This window comes from Pecten maximus, chromosome 3 (genome assembly GCF_902652985.1).
Source record: "Pecten maximus chromosome 3, xPecMax1.1, whole genome shotgun sequence".
Lineage (NCBI taxonomy): Eukaryota > Metazoa > Mollusca > Bivalvia > Pectinida > Pectinidae > Pecten > Pecten maximus.
In genome coordinates, this window is record NC_047017.1 from 11081901 (window position 1) to 11101918 (window position 20018).

A 20018-nucleotide genomic window follows, 5' to 3' on the forward strand; every position below is an offset into this window, starting at 1 on the left:
CGTGCCGGTTTTGACAGGTATTACGGGATGTACAGAGCAAAACCAATACGGTACCTAAATTCTGGAGGATTGCCGAGTATTTCGAAAACTGCACCGAACAGCAGACAGAGGATATTGGCTACACGTTATGGGTACAGGAATAATGTCTACTATTGATCCTGAATACTATCTATGTATTGTCAATGCAATTTCATTGGTTAGTGTTTGGCAATAACAACCGAACATTTGGCGCAGTTTTCTGTTATTTATCTCGAATTTATCACTAGTTACGAGATAAAAACCATAAATACCGTTTGAAAGTCGGCCCCTATCTTACACACAGGCCCGGTCTTACTGGCGTTTCTTTTATTTACATAAAACCTGCAAATAAAAACAGGAAACTGGTTTTAATCTACAGAGGCAGTAGTTTGTATCGAGAGTTAATCAATAGACTGGAATAAAGACGCACCATAGCCTTAACATGTATCTGATAAAGAGTACTGTTAAAACAGAACGATTTCTGGTTGTATTGTATCTTAATTTATTTAAATTGTCACTTACCCTGTCAATTAACACACAATAAGTGATGATGTTGACGTTTAGTGTTGTTTTTCCCCGTTTCCTTTGGCGTGTCGGGCGCCGGTAGATTTATAACCTTTATTTTGGCTGGTAACATTCCTGATTCCATACTGACAATAATCTACTGTCAAAGATAGAGTGTAGGGCTGTCTGTCTTTGAGGTTTTTGTAACACAATCATTATGGCAATAAATGTCTTTATTAAAGATACCTAATCGGGTATTACTATATATCTATTCCACTTGAATACATGTTCTCGGTTTTTTTTTCTTTCTTTTTTTTTTCTTTCCAAAATTCATATTTAATATTTTTGTTTAATACTTTTGCACTAATGTTTTTAATTGGTTTCTACTGGAAGAACTTTGAATATCATTTCAATATATATATATATATTTAATTCAACCGTTTTTAAACCTGAGATTTTACACGTACAAAAAAGTAGTATTAAAAAAGATGATTTTGAGAATTGTGCGAAACAGAAACAGAGCTAAATCGCGAATATTAATTTTCGAAAAACAATTTTGAACAACGAATTCTCGAAATGAACAGAATAGCATAGTTTGTTATTAATTGCACACATAACACAATAAATGAATTGTTGGTACTTTTTTCCCAGATTGACCGATGTTCTACGACGTGGAGGTCGTCCCGTCCAATGCCAGTTCCGGTCAACACTCGGACCATCCGTATGGGGATAAGTATGCCGCCCTGGCATACAGAGACAATTGTGGTCGTGTACATTCACCCGGAAATGCCACTAACGGCCGCTAGGGACTTTGTGGCTCAAATTCACCATCACGCGCCTTTGTTACACTAACAAAGGTCAAGGCCATCCCTGTAAATAGCATTGTACGATTACGTTAGGCTGAGAGTCAAAGTATTATTATCTCTGAAATAATGGATTGCAATTTAATGCATGGACATGCACTATACCGGATGTGGCCAGCTTTACTCCTTGCATAAGATGAAGTGTATATAGCGCCCTCTGGTGCCAGACTTTGTTGTCTTTACAATTCGTGTCCAATGGTTACTCCACGGACCTAGATAAGTCCGTCGATATCCCAAGGTACACAGGAAGATATGGGGCATCTTTAATCACATGCGCATGGCTGTTAGAAATTCACTGAATGGGTTCCAGATGCATTGTGGTCCCCAAGCTTACGCAAGGAATCCTGGGTAAGATTACTCCAGATGCTTGATGGAACAATTAATTTCATTTGAGACGAGAAATGAATCAAAGCGCGTTTGATAAAACTTTGGATTCAAATAAGGCTGGACTACATTATCCTATCCCTTGGCATCGGAGAGGAGTGGGGGAAAATTCGTTATCTCAAGACAATAACTCATTTCATAATTTTCTTCCATTGATTTTCCGAGCCAAAGTGCTTGCAAAAGAGTACCGATGCACGCACTGTTTACAAACTACATACATGTTTATTAGTATTTAGCGATTATTTGTACTCATCGTGACGTCATATTTTATGTCCAAGTGTTTAATTAAGAATTTTCCATGTACACAGTGTATTATCTACTGAGAAGGGACGCCTTGTATACTAGTACTCCTGAACTAGTGTCAACAAATTAACAATAGCGTCTCCGAGCGTTCCCAAAACGTCTTTGGAACGATCATAAGATATATCATTTAATTCTGCCTTATGTTTTAATGACATTACTGATGGATTTTTATTAAGTGTTTATATGTTTAAAGCAATATTAATAGTCTATATTCTATGTCGTGTTAGAAGCAGTGTAAGGCAAGGCTGTGTCCGCTAGTATTTGGAAGTGTTGATTTGTTATTGAATACATGCTGTGTACCTATTTATTTTATTATAGTATTTGCTGTGTTTAGTGGCGATAGAATACATGCTGTGTAAGTTAATCTATTATGGAATGTATCAGAATAAGTAAATATTATATAATGTCGTGATCAGTCGTCCGCCATACAATGTAATCTGTATCTCGTAAGAACAATGACCCGGTTTATATTATATTAACCTTGGGGACCAGAACAATTCTTTATCGAAATGGGCTCGGCACTCAGTAGAGACCGAAGTTAAGATTTGTTTCAGATTATTTAATATCATATGTACGTACCAAAAGCAATCCCTTGTACAGTAGACACCTATTTTGTTTTCCTAATTTTATAAAAATTGTTTCCCTGAACATGGTATAAAGAAAATTACACATTGTGAAGGCTCAGTGCCACGATGTTTGGTACATGAATTAATACTATAAACAAATGTTTGATGAAATAAAATATGTGAAAATAAACAAAGAACTGAGCTACAGGAACCCCTGAACTAATCCCAGGCCCATATTTATTAATGAGCAACGTTGTTCCAATTGATCAATATTTAGCTAAACTTACATCGGATAACCTAGATATTGCATAACAGACATTCGAAATTTTGACTGGCAGACAGACTTCTCTCCGTCAGGGTGTCTAACGTTTGGTGGTGGGGTCAGAGGAAAATCGGAGTTTTATCAAATGACATGTCCTGGCATTGAATAACATGTTCATGTTAATGAATTTAAGGCCATGACCCCATAATGCTGTGAAGGTCATGACTCCATAATGCTTTAATTACCGGGTATTTTCAGGAATCTGCAGATGTTTATGCGGTGCCATTTTTGGTGTCCACGTATTACTTGTGTAGTGTAGCTCGTCATGATCAGCCATCATTGAATCATGTAATTTTGGCGGGTTATATGATGTATTTTGCGGGATATAGTTTGTATTTTGGCAGGATATAGTTCCCATTTCTTTTGGCGGAAGGATATATAGTATTATTTTGTCAGGATGTCGTTCCCATCTCTGGCGGAAGGATCTAGTATGTATTGTTTCGGTGGTCAGCATTAGTTACGATACATAAGCATAGTCTATAAATATAAATTACATTATTATTTTATTGAACAAAACTCTTAAACTAATGTACAAATAAAATACAAATGAAATAAGACTTAAATTACAATAATTATATCCATTTACATGACATAGGGCCTGATCAGTATTTTTGTATCCAATGATCATTATATCTAGGCTATGCAACTACCAGGTGGGGTGATATATAAACCCTGTCGATTAGCGTCAACTCATATCACCTCTTCTGTAAATTCATATCATGTTTCTGTATTTTGGTCATTATTGCAATAAATACTAAAGATTTCGATGCTGTTTGACTTAACTAAATTACTGTTACTTACCAAAATCAGCATGTGTCGTTGAAAGATGTAATGAAGTTGGACAAAAAATGATTTGAGATATTTATGAAAATCTTCTTAGGCGCTGATCTCGTCCCGTAGGACCTGTCATAGTTTCTCTGGATCTGTCATAGTCTCGCTGGATCTGTCATAGTCTTGCTGGATCTGTCAGTCTCGCTGGATATGTCACAGTCTCGCTGGATCTGTCAGTCTCGCTGGATTTGTCATAGTCTCGCCGGATATGTCATAGTCTCGCTGAATCTGTCATAGTCTCGCTGGATCTGTCATAGTTTCTCTGGATCTGTCACAGTCTCGCTGGATCTGTCAGTCTCGCTGGATATGTCACAGTCTCGCTGGATCTGTCAGTCTCGCTGGATTTGTCATAGTCTCGCCGGATATGTCATAGTCTCTCTGGATCGGTCACAGTCTCGCTGGATCTGCCACGGTATCGCTGGATCTGTCATAGTTTCTCTGGATCTGTCACAGTCTCGCTGGATCTGTCAGTCTCGCTGGATATGTCACAGTCTCGCTGGATCTGTCAGTCTCGCTGGATTTGTCACAGTCGCGCTGAATCTGCCATAGTCTCGCTGGATTTGTCATAGTCTCGCCGGATATGTCATAGTCTCTCTGGATCGGTCACAGTCTCGCTGGATCTGTCATACATAATAATGTAGTCTCTCTGGATATCGGTCATAGTCTCTCTGGATCTGTCACAGTCTCTCTGGATCTGTCACGCTCGGACTCTGTCACAGTCTCGCTGGATCTGTAACAGTCTCACTGGATCTGTCACAGTCTCGCTGGATCTGTCATAGTCTCACTGGATCTGTCATAGTCTCGCTGACTCTGTCACAGTCTCGCTGGATCTGTCACAGTCTCGCTGGATCTGTCACATCTCGCTGGAACTGTCATGGTCTCGCTGGATCAGTCACATCTCGCTGGATCTATCATAGTCTCTCTGGATCTGTCATAGTCTCGCTGGATCTGTCATATCTCGCTTTATCTGTCATAGTCTCGCTGGAACAGTCACAGTCTCGCTGGATCTGTTATAGTCTCGCAGGATCTGTCACAGTCTCGCCGGATCTGTCATAGTCTCGCTGGATCTGTCACAGTATCGCTGGATTTGTCATAGTCTCGCTGGATCTGTCACAGTCTCGCTGGATTTGCCACAGTCTCGCTGGATCTGTCATAGTCTCGCTGGATTTGTCACAGTCTCGCTGGGTTTGTCACATCACGCTGGATCTGTCATAGTCTCACTGGATCTCGGTCATAGTCTCGCTGGATCAATCACAGTCTCGCTGAATCTGTCACATCACGCTGGATCTGTCATAGTCTCACTGGATCTGTCATAGTCTCGCTGGATCTATCACAGTCTCGCTGAATCTGTCACATCACGCTGGATTTGTCACAGTCTCACTGGATCTCGGTCATAGTCTCTCTGGATCTGTCACAGTCTCGCTTGATCTGTCATAGTCTCGCTGGATCTGTCATAGTCTCGCTGGATCTGTCATAGTCTCACTGGATCTGTCATAGTCTCTCTGGATTTGTCATAGTCTCGCTGGATCTGTCATAGTCTCGCCGGATCTGTCATAGTCTCGCTGGATCTGTCACAGTCTCGCTGGATCTGTCATAGTCTCGCTGAATCTGTCACATCACGCTGGATCTGTCATAGTCTCACTGGATCTCGGTCATAGTCTCTCTGGATCTGTCACAGTCTCGCTTGATCTGTCATAGTCTCGCTGGATCTGTCATAGTCTCGCTGGATCTGTCATAGTCTCTCTGGATCGGTCATAGTCTCTCTGGATCTGTCACAGTCTCGCTTGATCTGTCATAGTCTCGCTGGATCTGTCATAGTCTCGCTGGATCTGTCATAGTCTCTCTGGATCGGTCACAGTCTCGCTTGATCTGTCACAGTCTCGCTGGATCTGTCACAGTCTCACTAGATCTGTCACAGTCTCGCCGGATCTGTCATAGTCTCGCTGGATCTGTCATAGTCTCGCTGGATCTGTCACAGTCTCGCTGAATCTGCCATAGTCTCGATGGATCTGTCATAGTCTCGCTGGATCTGTCAGTCTCGCTGGATTTGTCACAGTCGCGCTGAATCTGCCATAGTCTCGCTGGATTTGTCATAGTCTCGCTGGATATGTCATAGTCTCTCTGGATCGGTCACAGTCTCGCTGGATCTGTCATACATAATAATGTAGTCTCTCTGGATATCGGTCATAGTCTCTCTGGATCTGTCACAGTCTCGCTGGATCTGTCACAGTCTCGCTTGATCTGTCACAGTCTCGCTGGATCTGTCATAGTCTCGCTGGATCTGTCATAGTCTCACTGGATCTCGGTCATGGTCTCTCTGGATCTGTCACAGTCTCGCTTGATCTGTCATAGTCTCGCTGGATCTGTCATAGTCTCGCTGGATCTGTCACAGTCTCTCTGGCTCTGTCAGTCTCGCTGGATCTGTCATAGTCTCGCCGGATCTGTCATAGTCTCGCTGGATCTGTCACAGTCTCGCTGGATCTGTCATAGTCTCGCTGGATCTGTCACAGTCTCGCTGGATTTGTCACAGTCTCGCTGGATCTGTCACAGTCTCGCTGGATCTGTCATAGTCTCGCTGGATCTGTCACAGTCTCGCTGGATCTGTCATAGTCTCGCTGGATCTGTCACAGTCTCGCTGGATCTGTCACAGTCTCACTGGATCTGCCACGGTATCGCTGGATCCGTCAGTCTCGCTGGATCTGTTATAGTCTCGCTGGATCTGTAACAGTCTGGCTGGATCTGTCACAGTCTCGTTGGATCTGTTATAGTCTCGCTGGATCTGCCACAGTCTCGCTGGATCTGTCACAGTCTCGCTGGATCTGTCATAGTCTCGCTGGATCTGTCACAGTCTCTCTGGATCGGTCACAGTCTCGCTGGATCTGTCATAGTCTCGCTGGATCTGTCATAGTCTCGCTGGATCTATCACAGTCTCGCTGGATCTGTCACAGTCTCGCTGGATCTGTCATAGCCTCGCTGGATCTGTCACAGTCTCGTTGGATCTGTTATAGTCTCGCTGGATCTGCCACAGTCTCGCTGGATCTGTCATAGTCTCGCTGGATCTGTCACAGTCTCGCTGGATCTGTCATAGTCTCGCTGGATCTGTCATAGTCTCGCTGGATCGGTCATAGTCTCGCTGGATCTGTCACAGTCTCGCTGAATCTGTCATGGTCTCGCTGGATCTGTCACATCTCGCTGGATCTGTCAATGTCTCGCTGGATTTGTCACAGTCTCACTGGATTATAAACTTTCGCATCAGGATCGTGTTGTTTCAAGGTATGGATGCAATAGAAAAAAAAATACTGTATCACAGGCGTCTGCATCTAGTAAGTATTTACTCCTACTATATCACTTTAAATTCCTAAATGTAGAGCCCTTCTAGAGACGTAGCCTTACTGTATAATTCAATTCATATATTATAAACAGAGGAGTAAACATGGTTTTTAAAACTCATTAACATAGTATTGCCCTCCAATGCCACTCTCAGATTGCTCGTTGACGTTGCCGTCTTTTCAAAGCTTACAGTTTTCGGTATGCTAAAAAAACGTTATTTAATTACATGTACCGTATTTTATCAGTCCTTTGTCAATGAAACACAGCGACTTGACCATGTATACAGGAACGTGCTAAGTCCATGTGAACTGGAGAACATGTACTTATTTGTTTGCTGGGTTTATCGCCACGTGAACAGAGAGGGTAATTATAGGCGGGTCTCATTGTTGTAGTTGGTGGCTGGCTCACTGAACAACGTACGAGAGGCCCGTCGTATGGCATCCACAGCAATTAGGGTAAAGTGTCTTACCCAAAGACACAATCACGAGAGCACAGACCGGCCCGTTTCTCAGTTTCCTGGGGAACACACACAGACACGGATAGGTAGCGTCGAACTATCCACCTCGAATCTCAACCTGAGGATGTTGTGGATGATGGCTGAAACAAATTAAGTACAATCGAATGAATAATCGATCATTATTTTAATAAAATCATTTCAAAACGAAGAAGATATGGATGTGCACATAAATGTTCTTTGATTTCGAACCAGACGACTGTGGTTTGGATTCCACTTGAAAATGCTGATTCCTGTTGTCCGCGAGTTGTTTTTTTTTTTTTTAGTTTTTTTGTGTTTTTTTAGGTAAATGCTTAGCATATCTGTGTATCGATCTACACAAATTTTAATGACAACACCTACGTATTACACACAAATACGTCAGCAAACAAATAAACCAATAAACCAGGTGCAGCTACTCCGAACGCTACCACATAAGTAACGGTCTGTCGGACGGAACTCGATGTCGTAAGATCTTTTTCATGTTTATCAAATCTATTAATCTGTTCTGAGGGTTTGACAAAACAAGTCGACAAGATTTTGTCCTGCCCAGAAACATGATAGCTTTGGTTTGACGTACGAAGTTTTTATACGTCTGGCAAAATTACACGGATTATTGTTATACTGTGGCGTGGTTCGTCCGTCCGTACTCGCACAACATCCTTATGGGGTGCATTCACCGATTTATTGCGTCAAAATATCATCGTCGCCTTTAGGGGGCGAATATTGAAGTAATTTTCTTTTTTATCCGTGTCTTTTTTAACGACAGGATGAACGGAAATAAAAACAAATTTTGAAATTCGGATCGACTAGCGGGGTGCAGACCAAGCACTACATCCCACAAGTCGATAGACCAAGCACTACACCCCACAAGTCGACAGACAAAGCACTACACCCCACAAGTCGATAGACAAAGCACTACACCCCACAAGTCGATGGACAAAGCACTACATCCCACAAGTCAACCTTGGTCATTCGGCCACCTCATCCTGGTATGGCCGTTCGTCCGTCACCCTCGAAGTTCCATGAACTGCGATATCTAGACGAGATAATGACTAACACATAACACTAGCCCTAGGGTCTTAGAGATGTCAATCCGTCCGACGTAACCTTTTTTTGTCCGGAAATCTCTCACAGTTTTCAATCGATCTCTTTGAAACCTTGAAGGTTTTTTAGTTGTTTCCTTGGGTGGCGTTTTGATTAGACATTGTGCTTTTTAATGTCCTTTTTTCTTTAAATATGTCAATTTTCTGTGGAGATGTGCTTTTTCAATTGTGAACCAATCGATATGCTGACAACTGACAATCATTAAGAGAGTTACTGTCCTTTGTTTATTTCAATCTTTTATCCTGTTCGAAGATCTCTGTCATTACTTTAAACCGATCTTGTTGAAATTTTGTAGGATTGGTACAATGTTACGAAGCAGCATTTTGACCAAACATATTAATTTGATTTACATGTTTAATGATGCAAAATTCTGAGTCACTCCGGAACAGTCCAGGCTAGTAAAACTGAAGGGGTGGAACTCTTGTAATTGTCAGATGAAATGGTGTTATCGTGAACACAGGGACCTGAGAACGTGTTTAAATGTCGATTGGTCCGTAGATTTAATTAATTATCCATTTGAAAGCTATGTGGATAGAATGACGTCCATACTGATCGTTTATTTATTGAGAAAAACAAAGTCTGCGATTTTGATCTAGCGATCTTGATCTTTGGTCTAGTGATCTTGACCTTTGATCTGGCGATCTTGACCTTTGATCTAGCGGTTTTGACCTTAGGTCACATGATTTCTTGAAACGGCGTGTAGCTAAAATTGGTCTAATCGGGGAAAACGTGCAAATATCATTGGTTATATCAAATAATGTCTTTTGATAAACCTAGCTACCGATTTCTCACGTTCACACATCGCAACAAACTCATATTCCGTAAATGATAACACTGTTTAGACAGTCCCGGCGATATTCATTTATAGATTGTCTCAGAAATGAAGTTTTTTGGCTTTTGTTTTTGTTTTTGTTTTTTTTGTTTTTTTGGAAATCAAACTAGAAAATCTACAGGTGAGTAGCAAATACAGTATACTCTACTCGTACGGTCAGTTTCTGTGGACTAGGGGAGGTTACTCGCAGTAAACCGTAGCCGGATTTACGTACCGTCTACATTTTGTATTATTATTAGTTGTCTGCTTCCATTTCCTGTCAGGCTGACAAAACAACAAAGATGGTTTGTGAGAAATGTAAGTCCAATTATTTGTTCTTTTATTGCCTTAATCTAAAAGTTTTATGATGATTTGTGATCAACAAACTGTCTTAGGGCAATTAAGAACGAGTCGTCTGGTACTGAGATTCACTTGGGGCTCCGGGATCCGTATTCCAGTTCGTTCTGGTGAACATTCTTATTTATATATATTATTACCAGCTGGTTTCTGACTAGCCCGAGTTTTCTCTGGCCCTGTCACCATGTCTGGTGTAGGGCCAGAGCGCACTACTATATGAAAACGTGGAATTCTCCGACACCGTTTGGTGTCGCTAAGAATCTGGTGCAAATACAATAAAATCGGGAGTGACATAACACCTACCTTACATATATGGATAAATGAGATATTTATTTACCCCAGAACACCCATTTAGTCCCACATAGGTGTTTTATTCCGCCCGTATAGACCCTCGCTTTACGCTAGTCAAAATTTCATACTGTTGACCCGCCATTTTGTAAGTGATAGTACGCCTAACCACCCGAATCGGAACGCAATGGACCGAAAAGACCACATATCAATTATTGTGTTTTTCTTCTTACATAGTTAAAATTAAGAAAACTAAGCTTATTATTTCCCAAAACCTGTTATATTCAATTCAAAAATTTATTATTTATAAACTATAAGCGGTAAAATATATAAAAATAAATGTTGTATTTTTTTTTCTTTTCGCTCCATCGCGCACTGATCAGGGTAATTAGGCCGCCCACGACCTACATAGTTAGCAATATGGCGTCGAGTCAAGTATGAAATTTTCACTAGCGTAAAGCGAGGGTCTATACGGATGGAATAAAACACCTATGTGGGACTAAATGGATGTTCTGAAGTAAATAAATATCTCATTTATCCATATATGTAAGGTAGGTGTTATGTCACTCCCGATTTTATTGTATTTGCACCAGATTCTTAGCGACACCAAACGGTGTCGGAGAATTCCACGTTTTCATATAGTAGTGCGCTCTGGCCCTATACCAGACATGGTGACAGGGCCAGAGGAAACTCGGGCTAGTTTCTGACAAAAATATATATATATATGAATATAGAACATAACATAGGTTGCGAACAAATTAATTTTATAATTGTGTTATTCTTGGAGTTGATGATTTAAAAGGGAACGGAGAATTCCACCCGGATGTATTTTTCTTTGTTTTTATATAACACATAGTACATAATAATGTATAACCCAAATAAAATAACATGTTTGTTATAATTAGAGTACTGTTATGTATTTTAATATGATTATATACGATGTTCAATATTGATAGAATGGCAAACTCCTGTACATGTGATACCACATATACTTTAAATTATATTTCAAAATTAAGGTCAAAAAAAGCTGGGAAAAGTCATCACTCCAGATCCATGGAAAAGTGGAGCAAGAAATACAACAGGTATCATTAAAGTGCTTTGAAAACTTGTGCTCAGATCTTAAATGTTTGGGCCATATTGAGATTCCCTTCACAGTAATATTGTAACCTCGACCTGTCTTATTTCACTGCAAAATTTTCGCCTACATGTTTTATTGACATTTTATATTTGTCAGAACAAAGATTTATCATTTCTTTGGTTTCTAGATTTATGAATATTTTCATATTTTCTTTCTCCTATATGGACACTATCAGGAGAAGTTGCATTCATATGGACTAGAAACATAATTCCAGGAACTCATTAATTTTTTAAACAGACTAAAATATAAATAAGCACATACACAGCATATATACTTATACATACAATTAGATATTATATTTACAGAGGGCACACAGCATATGTACTGAAAAATAAAATTGGCTGTTATATTTACAGAGGGTGGTGGTCGTAAAGTGGGTGAAAATAAAGCTTTAACAGCAAAGAAAAACAGGTAAGTCTTGTATCACCTTATAATTACACTTGACACAGACGTTGACGAAAGACAATTGTTTTTGTTAGGAGGCAATGAGCCTTTGTAAATGTGGTATATTTCCTTCATACTGTATATTGTTGGTTTAGATTTAGGTGTCTTACAGTCTCACTTGGTTTATGGTGAACTCTAAACAAACTTAAATGATTTCATGTTTTTATACATTCATAATTTCAAATCAACATATCTTTTAGCTGTAAATATGATTCAAGTACAGATAAAGGATTTCATGTTACCATTTTCCTTGTTTTATTATACATTATTTTGGTGTTTTTTCAGATTTTCACCATATGCTACCTTTGAGAAATGTCGTATCTGTAAATCTTCTGTTCATCAGTCTGGATCACACTACTGTCAAGGTGAGCATATTTTAAGTTGGTGGTAAATAAAGTTTCAAGGTTTTTATTTGTTTCTGAGGAAATATCAGAAATGCAGAAACTCCACATCAGTTGAACTTACAATTCAATCCCAAAAACACACTGTAATAATAATCAGTGTCAAATGAAAGTTTTATTTCAAGATAAAATTAAGGGGAGATAATTCATACATTATTATGGAGGATTTCTTGAAAATATTGTCAGATAATTAGAACTATCTTGATGTTTATAAAGATTATTTACTATTATGTATTGACAGGTAATATAATGTTATACCTCTTAGTGTGTGACATTGCAGTGTACTTACTGTCCTCGCTTGCAATATAGAAAATTAGAGCTGAATGATTTACATGTGAAAAAAAATCATCATTAGCATTATGTTCATATACTGTTTGAAATCAAATAATTATAAGTGTATATAAATATATATTCTTATTATTGTAGGATGTGCTTATAAGAAAGGTAAGTAAAATACACTTTTGATGAAATTATTTTTTCAAGATTTTTTTGCACAAGAGAATATATATTCAAAACCATTCAATCAGTCGGCATATAATATAATATAACTTTTTGATACTCTGTAATACATCACTTAATTTAATAAAATCAGTTTTGATTTTGCTGGTTTCCTGTTATGCAAATACATTCAGTTTCAGATCAAGTCCTGCTCATTCCTAACAAATTATCTCCCTTTACAGGTATCTGTGCAATGTGTGGAAAGAAGATTATCGAGACCAAAAACTATCGCCAGACATCGGTGTGATTATAAAAATGGAGGTTAATATGATTCTAAGAGACAAGGAACTAATGCCAGACATCAGTGACAGAGTGATTATAAAATGGAGGTTAATATGATTCTTAGAGACAAGGAACTAATGCCAGACATTGGTGTGATTATAAAAATGGTAACAGGCATGCTATGAAGAATTGTTGCCAGAGATCAATGTATTGTAATATTGGAAGACACACATTATTTGTTGACAAAGAAGTATCTCCAGAGGTCAACATGATCTAAGAATGGTGACAAACATATTTTGATAACAAATGACTACTGCCTGATATCAGTGTTATTTTCAGACTTTAGAGTGTACAGAGTACTGATTATTGGATTGGGCAGAACTTCTTGATTGACATTGGTTATATCTGGCTAATGTTGTCTTTAATCAGTTCACACAATAATTTATTGGCAATCTTCATTCCCATAAATTCTATTAAAATAGAATAAGAATCTGTATATTACAGATATACAAAACAAGTGTGTAAAATCTGATTAGTTTGCAACACAGTTTTAAACACAATTTTGAATTCTATCTGAATGAGCAAATGTGTGATTATGTATTAATTGTTGTAGAGGTCTGTGATCAATTGTTTCGACCTGTAGCCTATAAACATTTGTAAATTATTTATGTAAACTTAGAGCGTATTCATAATTATGTAGATATCTTCTGTACAATAATGGTTTGCACAGGACAACTCTACTCAAACAGTTTTGAAGAGGTTACAAGAGGTTACCGGTATATTCAAGGAAGTGATCGGATCTGTTTTCAAATACATGTGCATAATTTTTGTCCATGAAATCTTCAGAAAAAAAATCTTGAAATCTTGAAATGGCAGCAGTGGTGTGTTACTGATAGCTTCATTGATTTCAGAGAAAGAAACTAAATTTCAGTTGTATTCGTATGATGGCATCAGTGCTTAAAAAGGAAAAAATATGAAATTTTAACCAATTCAAGTTTGAGTTGACGGGTATTTTAAGATAACATCCTTAAATTATTCCATGGTAATCAAAAGACATTGATTAATAAAAGTCCTGACATTTGTTGGGACTCTCTTTCATACCAGTAGTAGCTATTTATAAGCATTAATAAGTAATTTAATGCTCTTTGTTATGTCATCATTTTCATCAAAATTTGAGATGAAAATACCGATAGTATTGCATTTTAACTGTAAATACCAATTTGATAAATATTTTATATAAGATGTATGTAAGTGTGTATGCCGATTCTCTGAGAGGATGTGTATGTTGATGTGGATACATGTAGTTGTGTGTTGAAAAGAAACAGAAAAAATTGACATTTTTGTTATTGATGGTTATTCATAACCTTTAGAATACTGGTGTTTAAAAAAATAAACAAAACTTCAAGTGTATTTATGTGATTATGAGCCCTGTTAGTACCTTCCACTTATTTGAGTATTGCTCTCCCTTAATATACCCCAGTAATGGTAGAAACTACACCCATAAGGCAGTGAACTTAGTAGAAACTACATCCATAGGGCAGTGAACTTAGTAGAAACTACATCCATAGGGCAGTGAACTTCAGTGGAAACTACATCCATAGGGAAGTGAACTCCAGTGGAAACTACATTCATAGGGCAGTGAACTTCAGTGGAAACTACATTCATAGGGCAGTGAACTTAGTAGAAACTACATCCATAGGGCAGTGAACTTAGTAGAAACTACATCCATAGGGCAGTGAACTTAGTAGAAACTACATCCATAGGGCAGTGAACTTCAGTGGAAACTACATCCATAGGGCAGTGAACTTCAGTGGAAACTACATCCATAGGGCAGTGAACTTCAGTGGAAACTATATCCATAGGGCAGTGAACTTAGTAGAAACTACATCCATAGGGCAGTGAACTTCAGTGGAAACTACATCCATAGGGCAGTGAACTTAGTAGAAACTACACCCATAGGGCAGTGAACTTCAGTGGAAACTACATCCATAGGGCAGTGAACTTCAGTGGAAACTACACCCATAGGGCAGTGAACTTAGTAGAAACTATATCCATAGGGCAGTGAACTTCAGTGGAAACTACATCCATAGGGCAGTGAACTTAGTAGAAACTACATCCATAGGGCAGTGAACTTCAGTGGAAACTACATCCATAGGGCAGTGAACTTCAGTGGAAACTACACCCATAGGGCAGTGAACTTAGTAGAAACTACACCCATAGGGCAGTGAACTTAGTAGAAACTACATCCATAGGGCAGTGAACTTCAGTGGAAACTACATCCATAGGGCAGTGAACTTCAGTGGAAACTATATCCATAGGGCAGTGAACTTAGTAGAAACTACATCCATAGGGCAGTGAACTTCAGTGGAAACTACATCCATAGGGCAGTGAACTTAGTAGAAACTACACCCATAGGGCAGTGAACTTCAGTGGAAACTACATCCATAGGGCAGTGAACTTCAGTGGAAACTACACCCATAGGGCAGTGAACTTAGTAGAAACTACATCCATAGGGCAGTGAACTTCAGTGGAAACTACATCCATAGGGCAGTGAACTTCAGTAGAAACTACATCCATAGGGCAGTGAACTTAGTAGAAACTACATCCATAGGGCAGTGAACTTCAGTGGAAACTACATCCATAGGGCAGTGAACTTCAGTGGAAACTATATCTAATACATATGGATGTTGGTTTCCATGTAATTGTGGATATCGACCTCATACATGTTTCTTGAAAAACAATATTAGACATGTATTTTTTTTCTTATGTAACCGTCTCGCATTCATGTAGTACCATCATAAAAAACGAGATACCAGAGGAATCTTGGCGCCCATCATTGAATTATCCATATTAGTCAAATGAAAGTCTTACCTTTTCTCTTCTTTTCCTTTCTTTCACTCTTCTTTCAAAACATTGATAACTTTATATAACACAATATAGCAAGAGCTACTTGCAATCGTCAAAACACACGATGGTCGCATGTCAGCCATGTTGTTTTCTGATCGATCCCAAAATGCTACATGCACAACTAGGGACCAAGGGAAACCTACATATCAAATTTCATAAAGATCCCTTTTGCACTTTCTGAGAAATAGCGATAACAAACTTCTATTGTTAAAATCCAAGATGGCCGCATGTCGCCATGTTTTTCCAATCGGTCCAAAAAATGCAATATCCACAAGGGACCAAGGGGAACTTACATGAAAGACAAAGGTCCCTTTAGTGCTTTCTTAGAAATAGCGATAACAATAGTTGTTTACGGAGGGGTGGACCACGAACATATGGCGATTTGAATAGCCCACCAGCGGTGATGGTGGTAGCCCACCAGCGGATGATGGTATATAAAAAAAGTATATAACGGGTCGATCCCAGTAACGTATCGCTATCACTGGTACTGATCTATTCGCTAGATATGGCGTCATGACTACCCTGACAGGAGAATCCTGTGTATGTTACGTTGACATAAGATAACTCCCCAACTGACTAATATTGCGAGTAATTAACGTTCGAGACACAATTAGATCTACATCATTGCTTTTGGCGGTTTTGGATTTTGGCGGGAAAAACGACTTTTGAAACCAACGCGTTCGGGAAAGATATATTTGTATACAACTTCTGATTGACATCTAGACCATCAAACAACATCCCATATGGGGTCACGTTCTGATGACCTTTGAGATGTGTGTATTTCACTCTCAGGGGCGATATGTCAATTTGATGATGTCATGGAAGCAAACCATTTCGGGACAGCGTATATATACATCGTTAGATTCGTGGGACGAAACGACTCGAAACAAATTGACAGATTATGCAAGCTCTGGACTCTAGTCATGCTAGTTCGCAGATGTAAAAAAATCACTTCCAAGATTCTGGAAGTAGTCATTTGATTGGCTTATCCGAATGGTCACCCTGACGTGACCCCTGATGGGAGGTTGTTAGATATTCATGTAACGAGGTGAGAAAGAGAATCTAGATTTCAATTAGATTGTTTTAGTATACTATACGATAATTCAGATCATATAAATACTATATATATGTGATATATCAAATATCGCATGGCTGCGCTATACGACCGCATGAATGCTTTCAAAATCAGGGTTAGCACGGACCTTTAGAAGCCCTGAATTTCACCTTGGGCCTTTAGAAAGCCTTGAATTTCCCTTGGGCCTTTAGAAAGCCTGCTGCCCCCATTGCATGATCGTAAGAGGCGACTAAATTTGGGATCTTATCTTTTCTCTTCTTTCTAAACAACTTTCTTCTACCTAACGTCTCCCTTGACACTGCCTCACTTTTGGCCTTTAGTTGAGCGTTCGTCCCCTGTGAGGGAGGCTTTGGGTTCTGTCCCCTGGCCGAGACATATCAGAGTCTTTAAAAATGGTAGTTGCTGCTCCTGCTTAGCGCTCAGCATACAAGGAGTGGGACGACTGGTTCGCCCGTTGTCAGTATAATGTGACCGGGTGGGGTGTCCTGCTGGGTGTCTTCGGCAGTATGCTTCAGTGAGGTAGCACTATAAATCGGCAAAAGTTCCGGCCTATCACAAGGAGACTTAACACGAACATACCGCAGTCTCCCAAAACACACATACGCATTCAACACACGCATGCATGTCGTACGCACGGGAGGCCGTCCTCAAATGACCTTAGCTGTTAATAGGACGTTAAACAAAATAAACCAAACCTAATTTAGAAAGCCTTGAATTTCACCTTGGGTCTTGAAAAGCCTTGAATTTCACCTTGGGTCTTGAAAAGCCTTGAATTTCACCTTGGGTCTTGAAAAGCCTTGAATTTCACCTTGGGCCTTGAAAAGCCATGAAATTGGTTTACAGCCTTGAAAAGTCCGTGAATATTAAAGTTTCATTAGGATAAATGAAACCCTGGCCATCATTTGGATTCAACTTCGTCTTTGCCGCTTCCCCTACAAACATTAATAATAACCATGTCAAGTTGTATTTTGATCAAGTGGAAAGCTATGAGTTGCTTTTTTGTTCTCTTGTTCCCTCTCAAGATGACTTAGATGACGGGTAAAATGGGCCTTGGATATTTAATTTGGTTTGACATAATCCGTATGAACCCTGAAAATGATAAGAAACATTGGCAAACAAAATTTAATCAAAATACACCACTATACTATACATATAGTTGGAACAGAGGAGCCGCTTAAAAAATAAGAAGAATGTATATATGTATTTGAAATTCGGTTAATGTTGTCCTTGGTAAGGAAATAGATGAATGCCACTTTGTCCATTATCTAAATGTGGAAATGTGATGGGATGAGTAGACTTCTGTCGATTCTGAAAAGTTCAGCGGAGTTATATACCGGAACTGGACCTGAATTACTTTAGGATAGAGGAAAAGACGGAAATGAAATGGACAGGCCTCATACTCCAAACTGTAGTCTACCAGGGATATATAATATACACTTTATATCCCTGAATCTACGGAGAGAAAAAAACTCTCTTTCTTTTTAAATCAGCGCCCCTGTGCTGGACCTGAATTACTTTGGGATAGAGGAAAAGACGGAAATGAAATGGACAGGCCTCATACTCCAAACTGTAGTCTACCAGGGATATATAATAAGTTATATACACTTTATATCCCTGAATCTGCGGAGAAAAAAAAAAACTCTCTTTCTTTTAAAATCAGCGCCCCTGTGCACCAAACTCAAAACACTCCACGAAATCGTCATTATTGACGAAAGGGAATTATTAGAAATAACGGCGTCTGATATGCAAGTCTCTGTTTAAATCCACGGCATTAACAAAACAGTAACAACCTCAAGGTGATTTGTATATTTAAATTTATCAAACATACTAATGCGTGGAAGAAGCTATATGCATTTTCACAGTGTTTGGTACAATTTAATTTCTTGATATCAAAATAAAAGAAAGAAAAGAAGAAAAAAAAAGAATTTGACGTCAAGAAAATAGTAAAATACCTCCCCCAATTTTCGGTTTATGAAAATATGTTTACGATAAAAAACAAACAACTACATACTACTTCCTTCCCCCAGCTTCATTAATAACACTTTGAATCTTGTGCGCTGTAGGTAAATTCCGTACACGGTTTAAAATTATTTTAAAATCGAATAAGAATGAACGGACTGTAACGGGAAAGCGTTATAAAATGTTAGTGCTTTCTTTCTAAAAACATCCCTATATATAGACCATTCACCAAAATTCACAAACTCTGAAAAAAGTGGAATAAAACAAGTTTGATGTGAGCGATGACACCCTTCAGTGAGGCTACTTAATATTGAATCTTGCTTTCATTTAATTTTATCTGGTATATTTAATATATTATTAATTTATGATATATATTTGAGAAAATTGAAGTAGCGGGATTCATGATACTATATATATATATGTCAAGTAGTAATAACGACAGTACAGACAAGTAAATTGTCGAATTTTCGAGGCAATCTGCCCCTTTATCAAGACACAGGTAAATTACATACGATCACATATAGACATAGAACATGGAACAGTTACACAAATATAGTAGGTATAAACAACAAAAAATATCGTAATGTTGTAAAAGTGATCCCCCTCGGCCGATACTTAATTCGCCGAGGGCCTATTATGATTAATAAGGAAACATCTTTGGTGGTGTACAGATGCTAAAAGTAAATGAATGAATGAATGAATGAATGAATAAATAAATAAATAATATAACTTAAAGGTTTAACAGAAAATCATCGCGGGTCGATTCTATGTGATGGCAGCGCGTGTTATGTCATGAATGTTTTGAATATATATATATATAAGACTTATCAGCTTACTTCTACCTAATTTCATAATCCGATGGTTTCTGATGTTTTATCGACCTTTTAGAAATCTGATATGGTTTCAAATCAGATTTTTTAAAGGCCGATAAATATCAGAAACTAATTCTGTTACTATTGTACTGCGGTATATTTACCAATTTTATTGTAATTACCCGTAAACACTCACATTTAAATACATTTATAATCATAAAAAAAATGTTGTAAAATATATTTACACTCGGATTGACCAGAATACAAAAATCTAGGATGTCGTCAGAGATGTCCTGTAACAGTGTATGGAGTTAAAGACTGTGAATTCAGCTGGACAGGGTCTGTGCAGAGTTGTCGTTCCTTTCAACCGGATGTTGTGATAACG

The 20018-nt window shown here is 38.6% G+C and overlaps 2 protein-coding genes across 4 annotated transcripts in view; both read left to right on the top strand.

Annotated features, from left to right (window-relative positions):
* Window positions 1–3725, top strand: part of LOC117323192 — a 29646-nt gene extending 25921 nt beyond the window's left edge. For both annotated transcript variants that reach the window (XM_033878247.1, XM_033878248.1), the window contains exon 5: window positions 1174–3725. In XM_033878247.1, the coding sequence (XP_033734138.1) occupies window positions 1174–1374 (201 nt within the window). In that variant the 3' untranslated portion in view covers window positions 1375–3725. The remainder of the gene's footprint in view (window positions 1–1173) is intronic.
* A 6076-nt stretch (window positions 3726–9801) lies between these two features.
* Window positions 9802–14299, top strand: LOC117323193 (cysteine-rich PDZ-binding protein-like). Of its 2 annotated transcripts, XM_033878250.1 has the most exons (7): window positions 9802–9850; window positions 11194–11259; window positions 11672–11726; window positions 12045–12124; window positions 12587–12604; window positions 12841–12919; window positions 12988–14299. In XM_033878250.1, the coding sequence occupies exons 1-6, from the start codon at window positions 9835–9837 to the stop codon at window positions 12903–12905; spliced, it is 300 nt and encodes a 99-aa protein (XP_033734141.1). In that variant the 5' UTR covers window positions 9802–9834; the 3' UTR covers window positions 12906–12919; window positions 12988–14299. The 2 variants fall into 2 exon arrangements, with proteins under 2 accessions (XP_033734141.1, XP_033734140.1); XM_033878249.1 differs by having other exon boundaries at window positions 12841–14299.
* The last annotated feature ends 5719 nt before the right edge of the window (window positions 14300–20018 follow it).

Bases quoted from the DNA above. Each gene is read 5' to 3' on its own strand.
- LOC117323193 (XM_033878249.1), top strand. The intron at 11,260-11,671 runs GTATCATTAAAG...TTATATTTACAG, and splicing joins TGGAGCAAGAAATACAACAG to AGGGTGGTGGTCGTAAAGTG. The intron at 11,727-12,044 runs GTAAGTCTTGTA...GTGTTTTTTCAG, and splicing joins TTAACAGCAAAGAAAAACAG to ATTTTCACCATATGCTACCT.